Source organism: Cyprinodon tularosa, unplaced genomic scaffold (assembly GCF_016077235.1).
Source record: "Cyprinodon tularosa strain WSP-4 unplaced genomic scaffold, ASM1607723v1 ctg311, whole genome shotgun sequence".
Taxonomy (NCBI): Eukaryota; Metazoa; Chordata; class Actinopteri; order Cyprinodontiformes; family Cyprinodontidae; genus Cyprinodon; species Cyprinodon tularosa.
This window is the reverse complement of record NW_024039021.1, coordinates 512,610-525,476: the sequence shown is the minus strand read 5'-3', so window position 1 is coordinate 525,476 and position 12,867 is coordinate 512,610. Positions and strand designations below refer to the sequence as shown.

At 39.5% G+C, this 12,867-nt stretch overlaps 1 protein-coding gene across 1 annotated transcript; it reads left to right on the top strand.

Annotated features, from left to right (window-relative positions):
- The first annotated feature begins 663 nt into the window (after positions 1–663).
- On the top strand, positions 664–11,430 carry isg20l2 (interferon stimulated exonuclease gene 20-like 2). The gene is made up of 4 exons (XM_038292384.1): positions 664–785; positions 3,194–3,931; positions 5,183–5,383; positions 10,519–11,430. Exons 2-4 carry the CDS (start codon positions 3,305–3,307, stop codon positions 10,621–10,623), a joined length of 933 nt encoding a protein of 310 aa, XP_038148312.1. The 5' UTR covers positions 664–785; positions 3,194–3,304; the 3' UTR covers positions 10,624–11,430.
- Positions 11,431–12,867: the final 1,437 nt, after the last annotated feature.

Genomic DNA, 12,867 nt, shown 5'->3' with positions numbered 1-12,867 from the left:
ACAAATGACAACCCAAAAAAAAAAAAAAAATCAGTTTATTTCTATACCGCCCATTAACGGTATACACGTCACTTTACAGTTCACCAGATCAAACAGTCAAATTGATTCAAAGTTTTCTATCAAACCAGTTGATTGCATCGACTCATTGACTCAAATGCAATCCCTCACACTAAGCATGCTTGTAGCGACAGTGGAGAGGAAAAACTCACTTTTAACAGGAAGAAACCTCCAGCAGAACCAGGCTCAGTGTGAGCGGCCATCTGCCGAGGCCGACTGTGGTTCAAGGAGACAGAAGCAGAGATACAAAAAGCAGCTGTAGCAGCCCAGTCTAGGAAACAAACAGCCAGGCAGACAAGCTCCGAGCCAACTCCCATGTCAGAGAATGAATGTCCTTTTGGCTCTTTTACACATAAAATGCCCATTCTTAAAATTTCTGATTCGGGGTACTGAAAATTCTTTAGTATTTCATGTAAATTACAATGATTTCTTAGGGAGAAATAAATCACATTGGTTTCTATTAAGTTTAACTTGTACACTTTGTGCTTGTGTTTTGGGTTAATTTGTGATTTGTATTTTTTGAGACAACCTTGAAAAAAAATTACAAATACTTCAACATTTTTAGTAACGCTAACATCGTCCACTGTTATGAAGACTTGTTTTCTCCAACGCTGTACGTGGAACGTGAAGGCAGCATTATCCCGGAAACTGATCCTTCAGCGGTCATCTAGGCACACTACTGATGTTTTAGAGTTTTTCATTGTTGTCTTTCGATATCTCCTTTTTTGGTATGTACTGTTCAACTAATAGAAATCTAGAAACTAACAAAAATGTATATTTTTTCCGCTCAGTGATTTTATTTTGGTATTATTTAAATCCATTGCTAGCTTTAGCAAGATAGCCTTAGCTGTGATACAACGTTTTAAACGGTTAATTAACGTGTTAAAACAGTTCAACAATCAGTATAGTTAATTATTTGAATATTCACCCATACCTTATGACATCTGTTTTTATGAAACTTTACTTTTCTTTAAGCCATTATGTTTTGTCATTAGTTACTTGTAAAGTTAAAATCTAACAAGAGATTTAAAATGTTTCAGTTTCACCTCGTAAAAGCTAAACAAGCAAATAAAAACATTGGAAAAACAACGAACATAAGCCTACAGTTAGAGCTGTAGGCTCTAACTGCTTAATTTCTACTGCTTATAATAAACATATAAATCATTTCTGTTTGTGTTTTTACACAAATCAATAAACAATAACTTAAATGCTTATTTAGCAGAATCTTATACCCTAAATTTTTTTTTAACAACACGCTGATGCTAACTCATAGCTGCAGTTATAAAACAAGCTTGATAATAGAAATGTAGAGGACTCACAAAAACAAGCCCAAACACCCAAATTGTTTAATTTTTAATCAATGAAAATGTGAGGGAAACCTTTTTCAACCAGCTGAGGTGCAGTGTGCAGGTGTGGGAGGGGAGGCAATGCATAAATTTTTTTCCTTTCAATGTGTTTTTTATTTTTGTTGTTGTTTGTTTTGTTTCTGTTCTTCCTGTTTTTGTTTGAAAACAAAATGACTTTGTGCTGCAAGACATTTTAAGTGTAGTTGCTCTCTGGCAACTACACTTAAAAGAATGTTGGTACAATATTAGGGGTGAAAATCACACCCATCATGGCGATTCAATTCAGTATCAATTTCCTGACCCAACGATTCGATTATTTTCGATACTAAAGAACACACCACGATTCAATTCGATTAATTGGTTCATTTTTTTTTACCTCACAGGCTAGACAGTGTTTCAAATTTGGAATAAATCAATGAAAGCTGTAATATCATTATGCATTTTATTTGAGAAACAACAGAAAATAACACAAGTAGCAAAGTTTTACTCCACCTAGGCCTATGAAAATCTCATTCACTGAAAAATAATAATGCCCCTGTGTTTATATGGGTGTGTGTGTGCAAGCAGATAGAGGGTAGCGGCTAAAGGAAGCAAGACAGTAGGACAAAATAGGTTTAGCGCATGTGAAGCACGGGAGTCAGACTTACGTCCAAATGCAAATGGATAAAAATAAACATGAATCGAATGAATACTCTTGCGGACGTGTCGATAAATTAGATAATCGGCTGTTGGATCAATGCATCAATCTAAAACGATTATTATTTACACCCCTATACAGTATACAAAACATACATTGTTTTGGTTGCTTAGAGGTTAAAACTTTCCATATTTCAAATGGGTAAACTAGGACTTGGAGTCAGTTCTTTACCAGCCCAAATCACAGCTTCCTTTCATCCCCTCTAACTTTCCTTTTGTGCTTCGGAAAGATTGTTTTTCTTTAAACTATTCTACCTACATTCATTTTTTGTGGCATCGTTGTGTTTTTTTGGTTTATCAATACTGGTAAACAATTTCATTTCATTGGAGGTAGAATGGGACAAAACGGGCACACTTATTTCTGTTTTCATTCGCTTATTTTCTTACAGGTATTCAGAGGTAGGGACAGAGAGTTTTGTTTACAACTTTGACTTTATAACTGCAGCTTTTTATGCATGTCTGTCCAGACTCAAACATTTAAAATGGACACATTGGTTCTTATTTAAAGTATGAGCTGTACTTTTCCTGGTCTGCCATCTGCTTTTTTGAAACAAATCTGAACATTAGTAGGGGTTTCGTTTATGTTTATTGCCATAATAAGAATTTAGATTTTTCTTTCAGATGATAGATTGAAACTAATCCTTAACATCCCTAAAAAAATTATTTATTTTCAAAATGTTTATTGTTACTTTATGTTTCTATTTCTTTCTTTTTTTCCATTGTGGGATCAAAAAATTAAAAAATAATAATTCAACATGATAATTGTTAGATGTTAAGTGATACAAATCACATTTCTTTATGTAACTGGTTTCCTTAAGACGCCTAAATTAAATTAGCTTTCTGCAGAAGTAATTCTGGAGCTGTGGTTGCTCTGCCATGCAAGCACATGCAGTTCCCTGAGAAAGACTCTGAAGAAGTAATGATGGTTTTTATCCTTATTATGAAAGAACCCCAAAACATCCTGAAACGATTTTAAGTCTACATCGACTAGCCCAACATTGCCGATTCCAGGTCATTAAGACATAACCAGGCCGGTGGAGTTTTACAGACACCAATACAATGTTTGATTTATTTTATTTTATTTTGTCTTGCAGGATGGTGCATTTTTAAAGCTGACTTTAAAGAAAAGCCTCTTTTTGAGGCTCTCAGCAGAAGAAGATTCTTGGATCCAGCTGAATGAAGAATAGAAAGGATCAGTTTTCAACATGTCTGATATTATGATCAATCTGTCCTCCTCTGTTGATAACCCACAGGCAGGCGGTCCCACAGCAAAGCAAAAGAAGAACCGCAATACGTTTTTAAAAAGAATGAAATACCTAAAGGCAAAGGGTTATCTTAAAGATAAACAAAGTAACCCTAATCAGAGGAGCAGCAATAACCATAAGCAATCTTCCAACCAGAATGGACCTTTCCCTAAATGCTCTCTACCTCCAACTGCTGGTAGCTCTGGGGCTTCAACCTCTCCTTCTAACCCTCCACCAAAGTCTCTCATTGTGCAAAATGAAGGTAGCCAGGAAAAGCCCAAACAGCAGGGCAGCAGCAAAACAGCAGCACTTGGCTCCTGCCCCTCGTCATCCAGCAGCCATAAACTCCTCACCTCCACAGGGAACCCCACAAAGTACCTCGCCATCGACTGTGAGATGGTGGGAACGGGACCCAAAGGTAGCATCAGTAAACTGGCTCGCTGCAGCATCGTCTCGTATGACGGGGACGTGGTCTACGACAAGTTCATCAAGCCCGACGTGCCCATTACAGACTTCCGTACACCATGGAGCGGTATTCGGCCCAGAGACCTCTTCAAAGCCACGCCGTACGCAGAGGCTCGCAGAGAGGTGATGTGAAATCTAAACACTGTCACGTAAGAAGGCCTTTTAAAACACAGATTACTGTTTTCCTCCTGCTCCCTGCATGATTTTGCAACCGTTGGAACAGCCGTTTCCCTACGACTTTAAAGTAGTTAGAAATTTTCTAAATTTTGGGACAATATCATCTAATAAAGAGTACATTTATATAAATGTTTAAGCCAGACTGATTTGACATTTAAATATGATTTCCCTACGACTTTAAGACTAAAATTAGAAGTGCAATAGAATCTGTCTGTTTCTCTGGCAACTGCCAACAAAGGACAACAGTGGTAAAAACTCTAAATTTAAATGTTTGTAACTCCTTTTATTGTCCCACAAATGGGGAAATTCACTCTCTGCATTTGACCCATCCCCTTGGGGAGCAGTGGGCTGCCATTGTGTGGCGCTTGGAGAGCAGTGTGGGGTTAAGGATTTTGCTCAGGGAGCCAGACTGAAGGCTGTGGAGATCAAACCGGTTACTTGCAACCTTCTCAGAGCAAAAGCACACTGCTCTAGCCCATTTATATGATTTATAAAGAGGTTTTCAGCAAATTGACTTGTGAAATAGAATCCTAACCTGACTCCGCCAGATGGATTTGCTCCGCATATCCATCTGGAAACCTTCCGTTAAAGTAATTTTGGGAAGGGGTGAAAATACTGGTTAGCTGATTGGCCTATGTTGGTGATAGACGGGCCAAATAAACCAATCAGATCAACGAAGCATATAACGTACTAACAGAGCGACAACGAAAACACAACCACAAGCCAATTGATAGATCAAACCGTTGCCGAAACCATTCGGGAGAAGAGCAAAAACATCTTTTCCTCTGAGAAAAGCCTCCAGAGCAGTGTTTTGCTATTCTTTCAGTGAAGAAATACTCTGTAATTCCGATAAAACTTGCTCGATAGCCACGCTAACGCTAGTTTCATCGGCTGAAGCCGCCATGTTCTTTAGACTGAACTGTCGCGCTTCTCGTTGCGTCACACCTCAACCCGCCTCAAAGCCAACACTGATTGTACGTTCGTTTGGTGAACGGCTCCAAATTTTCTTTAACGGAAAGTAGCCAGACTGATCTGCGAGTGAAACCTTGAAAGCTCGCGAGATCAGGATGGTCTCACGAGGCTAATAGAATGTTTCTCAATCCAACAGATTAGGATAAAGACCCCGATTTCTTGCTCAATCCCTTTAACAGATTTTGCATCATATCAGAATGACTGAGCTCTGCTTTGATTCTGTAGATCCTGAGGCTGCTGATGGGGAAGATCATTATTGGCCACGCAATACACAACGACTTCAAGGCCCTCAGTTACACTCATCCTTTTTCCCTGACGAGGGACACGTCGAAAATCCCTCTTCTCAACCAGAAGGCCGGCTTCCCAGAGAAACAGGTTGCTTCCCTGAAGAGACTCACCAAAGCCATCTTCAACCGTGATATCCAGGTATGCAAATTTAGCTGGAATTACACTGATGATAATTCATGTAATGGTTTATTTTGGCTGCCCATGTTGGCTTCCTTTTCCTTTGTCCCATCAAGTCTTCATCTTAGCTGTAGAAAAACTCCTTATAGAGGCTGTGTTTAGCAGCCGGCGGTGAACCATTATTGTGCCGTTTCCCATTATATATATTAAAAAAAAATTATCCTGATCAAAAAAGGGTTTTATTTTGCTAAACAATAAACACGAATAGATGTTTATAAAAAAAACAGCATCTTTGGGATGATTGTTCTTTCAGTTCGAAGGAGGATGCAGATCAGACACGTTACAACGCATAAGCGCATCAATCCGCATGATGTGCACATTCTACCTGTAGGCTAAAGGGCTGGTTATCCTCCAGCAGCAGTGCATCGCAGTAGCCACTGCTTCCCAAGTGGTTGGGTTAAATGCTCTGTACTTATGACAGTGTAATGTCAATAAAAGCTGAAAAAAAAACCCTCCTGTGTCAAAGGACCTGTCACAAACACCACATCAACCAGCAGAATGAAGGCTAAGGTGTGCCTTCCACTTGGCGATCTTTCTAAGAGAGAATATCATAGGATCGAAAATGTATAATTCCTGGACACTCAAAAACACATTCTTTATATTATATTGTGACAAACAAAAATATGAGATTTTTAATCAGATGGTGAAAACATTGATTTTTAGGTGATCAAAACACAGGATTTATTTCAGCTAATTTCATACTACAGTGATCAGATGTCCCGGTTTGTGGAGGACAGTCTCACATTTTTCACTTCTGTCCCACAAACTGAAGCAGTGTCCCCTGTTTGACAGGGTCAAATTATAAAAAAAAGTCCAATATATTTATCCATCCATCCATCCATCGACACGCTTAATCCCAAGTTGGGTCGGGAGGGGTGTTGGTGCCTATCTCTGGCTGTCTACAGGCGAGAGGCGGTGTACATCCTGGACAGGTTGCCAGTCCATCACAGGGCAACACAGAGACAAATAGGACAAACAACCATTCACCGTTCGGTTCGACTGTCTCGATTCGATTCGCGTGTGTTGCGTTCGGTTCATGCGCTGCTCCTTTTTCTCATAGGCGAAGCGATTACACTTCAGAGCAGAAGGTGGCGGTACTGCGACCAAAGCCAACCACCAGTAGTAAACAAGAAGAAGAAGAAGCGAAGCAGCGTAGCCGGGTGTAGCAGAAAAAACTCAGTTGTTGTGGAGAATTGTGTGGGTATGGCGTGTGGGAAAGAACAGGAGTTGGAAGACGCGCCAACAGCACTTTATAGGTCTGCTGTATGGGACCACTTTGCATTTAGAGTGACCTACGATGACGGCGGAAAGAAAGTTGTGGATAAAAGTGCAACAGTGTGCAAGGATTGTGCGTGTGTGCAACACGACCAACATGTCAGCTTACAGATTTTCCTATGAATCAACATATACCGAACCGAACCGAAAACCGTGACCACGAAACCGTGAACCGAACCGAACCGTGGATTTTGTGAACTGTTCCACCCCTAGTGTACAGTGACACATGTAATATTGAAATTTTCCTTAAGTAACATTAGTGATTGAAACTAATGAAACTAATGAACTAATGATGAAGTGGTGGAGGAGGTGAAAAAAGGGAAAGGCAGAGCTGGAGGGAGCATCCTCCTGTGATGGAGAGCAGCAGGGAAGGAGAGAGAGGAGCTGAAGGTGAAGACGCGAAACTCAGGCTTCCTCTGGTTGGACACACATAGAGGCCAATTCTTCCACACCTTCTTCTGGGGGCTGAAGTTTTCCACCACAGCTGACTTTAAGAAGTTCAAGTGCGCATTGTGTGTGTAATGCCCGGTCTGAAAAGGCCCCCAGCCATCATTCCACATGGGGGGTCATGATACCACAGCTGCTCAAAACCTGAGCACTCTCTTATTAAAAAAAACTGCTTATACCACGGAAACGGTTTGATGGAAAACTGCAGGGGTGGTTACAATCTGTTAGAGGCTTTGAAATGATGCTGCAGGATGATGATGGTATATCTGATAAATGAGGAAATATCCTACATGTTGATGTTTGGAGGTCGGTGTGCAAAGAAATGTTCCTTAATATTAAACACTTAGAATAAAAAAAACTGTTTGTTTGTTACATTTAAAGTCATGATTTCCCTGATCAGTGAGGGTGGGGTAAAGCAGTGAACACTTCATGCTGCATGGCTGCTTAAAGGAATAGTACACCCAAAACATGATTAGCCTTCATTTTCTACTCACCCCCATGCTGAACAACACTCTGGAGTACTTTTTTGATATCTCAAATGCATCTGGAGATCTGGGAGGCTTCTTGCTGTCTGCTGACATTCAAAAAATGGAGGTCTATGGCACCCGAGGCAGAAAGGTCCATAAAAGTCCATAAAAAACGTTTCAATATTCCTCCATACTGCTCGTCCAATGTATTCCAAGTGTCCTGAGTGGGTAGCATCCAGAATTTACTCGAAACGAAGTCATTTAGAATGTTTTTAGAGCATAAACAGTAGTGTATAGGATTTCCTAAAAGCGCGCACATGCGCGTTCACGACGCTACGGAAGCCGGCAGATCAAACCAGCGCATTCAGCTCGGCAAAGAACTCATGCTCTTCCTTAACACTGAAGTCCTCAGACATTTTTCTTTCGTTGTTTCTTTCTTTGCACAGGTAAACAGCACATTTCTTCTTCTACGCTTGCATTATTGGCAGAGCAGACGCTGAATGCGCACTTTCGTCTGGTTTGGTCTGCCGGCTTCCGTAGGCTCGTGAACACGCATGTGCGCGCTTTCAGGAAATACTATACACTATTGTTTATGCTCTAAAAACATTCTAAATGACTTCGTTTCGAGTAAATTCTGGATGCTACCCACTCAGGACACTTGGAATACATTGGACGAGCAGTATGGAGGAATATTGACACGTTTTTTGTGGACTTTTATGGACCTTTCTGACTCGGGCGCCATAGACCTCCATTATTTGAATGTCAGCAGACAGCAAGAAGCCTCCCAGATCTCCAGATGCATTTGAGATATCAAAAAAGTACTCCAGAGTGTTGTTCAGCATGGGGGTGAGTAGAAAATGAAGGCTAATCATGTTTTGGGTGTACTATTCCTTTAATCTACTTTAGATGTTGAGCTTTTCTTCCATTTGGTTTTCATATTGGATTCTGGAAGTTGCATTTTCGGGTTTAAGGTCCATGAATTAAAGTAGTTCATATTTGATCTGATATATGTGTTTGATATGATCATATGTGATGGTTTTGATGTACTGCTCTGTTTAGATTAGATTCATTTCACATAGAAGTTGCCATCTTTAGTAATGTTTGATCAGTCAGTGAGAATGTTAACTTTTTTAATAAATGTAGGGATGATTTTATGGCTGCAAAGACCTTATAGTCACTACTATTTATAGAAGCTTAAATTAAGAGCTGTCATACTAAAGCTGTCCTTCAATATGTTACATTATAATGGTTGTAGTGTCATAATCTTTAGTTTAATTTCTTCATTTTCCGTGTAACCTCATCACAACACGGCAAAAACTACCTTGCTGCTCCGTCAGCCATCATTTATTATTATTTCAACTCAAGTTGTATTTCTTTTCCGTGGGCAATATAACAGAACAGCTAAAGTTCTCGCAACATTTTCTTCACAAATGTCTTTAAATCTGCACTACTACAAACTAAATTTATTTGTTTTTAACTGATTTATACAACACAAACAAACACAAAAAGTTAATACATAACATAAATCATTCATGGATGTACAAGTTTCAAAAAACAGCACTTAGAATGGTTATAAATAGAACTGTTTAAAGTCAAATTTCCTGTCCTTAAAGGAGAATTCCGGTTTTTAACACTTTTAGCCCATTTTCTGTAGTGTCCAGGATGAAATCGAATGATCGACACCAAAATTTTGACAATTGGTCCTGTCTCTGCTTTTTGGCTCATGCAGAATCCCCCCCTGGCTGCTTCAGAATGGCTTCCATAGTGCATGTCCGATATGTCCTTAAAACAATCTTAAATGTTCTTTTTTTAAAATATGCTAATCACCGGGTCGTCAGCGCTGTTCAATGACGTTCCAAAAAAAGTTTTGTAAAGAAAAAACGTTTCTGTAGTGTTTTATTTAGCATTTTGTAAATCCCATTGAGTTCTGTTGGAATAGTCAATATCCCTCCGCCACCGGAAACGGAAATGGGGCCGGTTTACGATTAGTTGTAGTCTTTTCGCAAGGCCCAAGTGTTTCTGCTTCACTCTGTGTACTCCGATGTCGAGGTGCTAACGTCTCTGTTAAACACTTTAAAAAACTCTGAAAATGGAATACGAAAGGTGGATTCTTGAGGAGGACATATTGGACTTTGAGTTTGGCGGTAGAGGATACCGTCGCCAACTAGTGGTCTGGAGTGTGCAACGCTTCAGATTCGAACGGGAAGCGGAAGTTTATAAGCGGTTGTGATGTATCGGAAAAAATAGTTCTGGGATTTACAAAATGCTAAATAAAACAAGACAGGAACGGTTTTTCTTCACGAAACTTTTTTTGGAACGTCATTGAACAGCGCTGACGACCCGGTGAGTAGCATATTTAAAAAAAAGAACATTTAAGGTTGTTTTAAGGACATTATCGGACATGCACTATGGAAGCCATTCTGAAGCAGCCAGGGGGGGATTCTGCATGAGCCAAATAGCAGAGACAGGACCAATCGTCAAAATTTTGGTGTCGATCATTCGATTTCATCCTGGACACTACAGAAAATGGGCTAAAAGTGTTAAAAACCGGAATTATCCTTTAATTGATTCCCATATTATTCTTAAATATCACTGATAAAATTAACAATTGATTAACTCAATCATTAACTACCATCACTTTATTAATATGCTGTTGAATGTTTCTAAAATGTGATTATTATTATGATTTATAACTACACAGTTAATCACAGTTAATGTAACAGAATAAAAGCTTTTAATAGCAGCATCTAATTAAAGATCCAAAACCGGATTGAAAAGAATCGCTTCTAAATTTTGAGAATTGAAATAAAATATATTCCTGAGTCCTGACATTTGAATCAATACCCACAGTTATTTATGAATATATTTATGAACGTGGAGCTAAACCGTCTTCTTTTTTGTCCTCAGACTGGAAGGAAAGGCCACTCGTCTGTGGAGGACGCTAAAGCCACGATGGAGCTTTACAAAGTCGTAGAAGAGGAATGGGAGAGGACCCTCATCTCCAGATCTTAGCGCAGAGTCTGAAGCTAAACAGAGAACCAAATGTGCCTTCTGGACGTGTTTGTTTGGTGTTCTGGGAATGCTTGAAGACATAATGTCTGAAGAAATCTTTCTACACCATCATTGGACTGTGTTTCTGTTTGTTTGTTTACTTAGTGTTGCCGATGACAAAAACTAGTAGCATTCATCCATGACAAACTAATGCACCTTTCCATTCGGTTTGTTTCTTGTTTTTTGAATACTGAACTGAAGCATATAGAATATTTTAGAAGCTGCAGTTATTCAGGGTTTGGATCTAAACAAGCATGAGGAGTTATTTTTTAACATTTTTCACATGTAATCTGTCAACTATAACAATCTTTCTCAGGGTTTATAGTGAGTTCAAATGGTGCTTCGGACACGTTTGGGACCAAAATGTTTTCAGCAAAGACTGTAGGTAAAATTTGTAAGTTCTTAAAAATGAAATGATTGGTTATATTGGGCATGATGGTGCTGTCACTCCACTGTGGGTACCGTGTTCTCATCCTGATCCGTAAAGCCTTTTCCAGCGGCTTATGGGTGAATTCAAATGTGATATGCACAGTTTAACTTTCTTTTGATGTTTTTCCTAACAAAAAACACACTTACTGCCCCACCACTGTTTCCAGAACTTTCTGCAGCTCCGTTGCTGTTACAGTAGGTCTATTGGCAGCCTCCTTGGCTCCTCTTCTTCACGGCGCTTCATCAGTTCTTAGAGCGGATTTTAACTTCATTTAAGGTAGGATAATTGGACTTAAGTTTCCACTAAATGGGCAGAAATTGGCAACAAAAACTAGAAGGTTCTTTTGCCTCTCTGCTGTTGATATTGATACAACACAGACATTTGGTGATAATCAGTGATGTTCAGTGTTGGGCACGTTACTTTAAAAAAGTTATTAGTTATAGTTACTAGTTACTTCTCCCAAAAAGTAACTGAGTTAGTAACTGAGTTACTCCAAAATAAAAGTAACTAGTTAGTAGTAAAAGTAACTATTGCGTTACTTTTGCGAGTGTATGAAATTAATAACTGGGGATGTCTAATTCTGAAATCCTGTGTTTGGGTTGTTATAGATACTGCAACATGTAATGCTAATGCTAATGATCGTTCACGCTCTCCGTAGTTCCCCTGTGGCGCGAGCACAGGGCGGCTGTTACGCGCCTTCAGCGAGCATGCGCGTTTCCTGTCGCTTGTCGTCGCGCTGTGCGGAGATGCAGGGGAAACCGTATCTGATGAGGAAACGCAGCTCGACGTAACACCGGTATTTCCATCTGGAAAGCGTTGTTTTGCCGCTGGAGTCCTCCTCACTCTCCATCCTCCCCTCTCTCATGACGCGCGCACGAGTCCTATCATGAAAAAAGGTTAATTGTGCGACCTGAGTAACGTGCAGTAACGGGGTGTCGGCAATTGTAACTGCGTTATAGTTATAGTAAGAGTAATAATTTTGATTACTCGCTACTAAAAAAGGTAGCGGCATTAGTAACGCCGTTACTTTCAACGCCGTTACTCCCATCACTGCTGATGTTGATATCGGAGCATCAGTCGGCCAGCTGAGAGAATAACCACCTCATATTGGGGAGCTGGGTTTTATAATCAGCCCTCTTAAGTCTGTTGTTGTCACCCAGTCCAGTTTTATCTGAGCTCACAGAAACCTCAATTAAAGAAAAACTAAGATGTGAGGACATCTGATGCATTTAAATGACAGGTCAAAGGTCATCCGACCAATACTACTGAAGCGACTGTTAATCATGATGAAGAAAAACATGCTTTGTTTTTATTTTGCCAAATGTAACTGTTCAGTAATTATTTTTTTTTGGGTTGAGTAATTAAAGCTACAGTGTGTCATTTTTAGCAACATCTAACGGTCAGACATGAACCGCTTCTCCCCCTCCAACAGTACGGAAACCAGCATGGTACAAAATGACTTCCACAATATCCCCATCACCTTTCTTGTCAAGTCATAACGAGGTTTGTTTACACAGATAATTTTCAAAATTTTTATTAGTCTGCGTAGGATGCAGATTTTATTTAGGCCTAACTTGCTGCAGGCATATAGGAGCGTAATGGCGACCTCTAGAGTAGCAATTTATAACCAAACGCAAACATAAAGATTAAGACTTTCAGTTTGTAGATGACATTAAATAAAATACTATAATATTATACATTTATTTCCACAAACCCTAGAATTATTACACACTGTAGCTTTAATTCACAATATGTGTGGCTCTCATATCACTGTT

Coding starts and splice junctions, on each gene's coding strand:
- isg20l2 (XM_038292384.1), top strand. CDS start 3,305: ATGTCTGATATTATGATCAATCTGTCCTCCTCTGTTGATAACCCACAG. Junction 3,932..5,182: donor ACGCAGAGGCTCGCAGAGAG/GTGATGTGAAAT, acceptor TTGATTCTGTAG/ATCCTGAGGCTGCTGATGGG. Junction 5,384..10,518: donor TCTTCAACCGTGATATCCAG/GTATGCAAATTT, acceptor TTTTGTCCTCAG/ACTGGAAGGAAAGGCCACTC.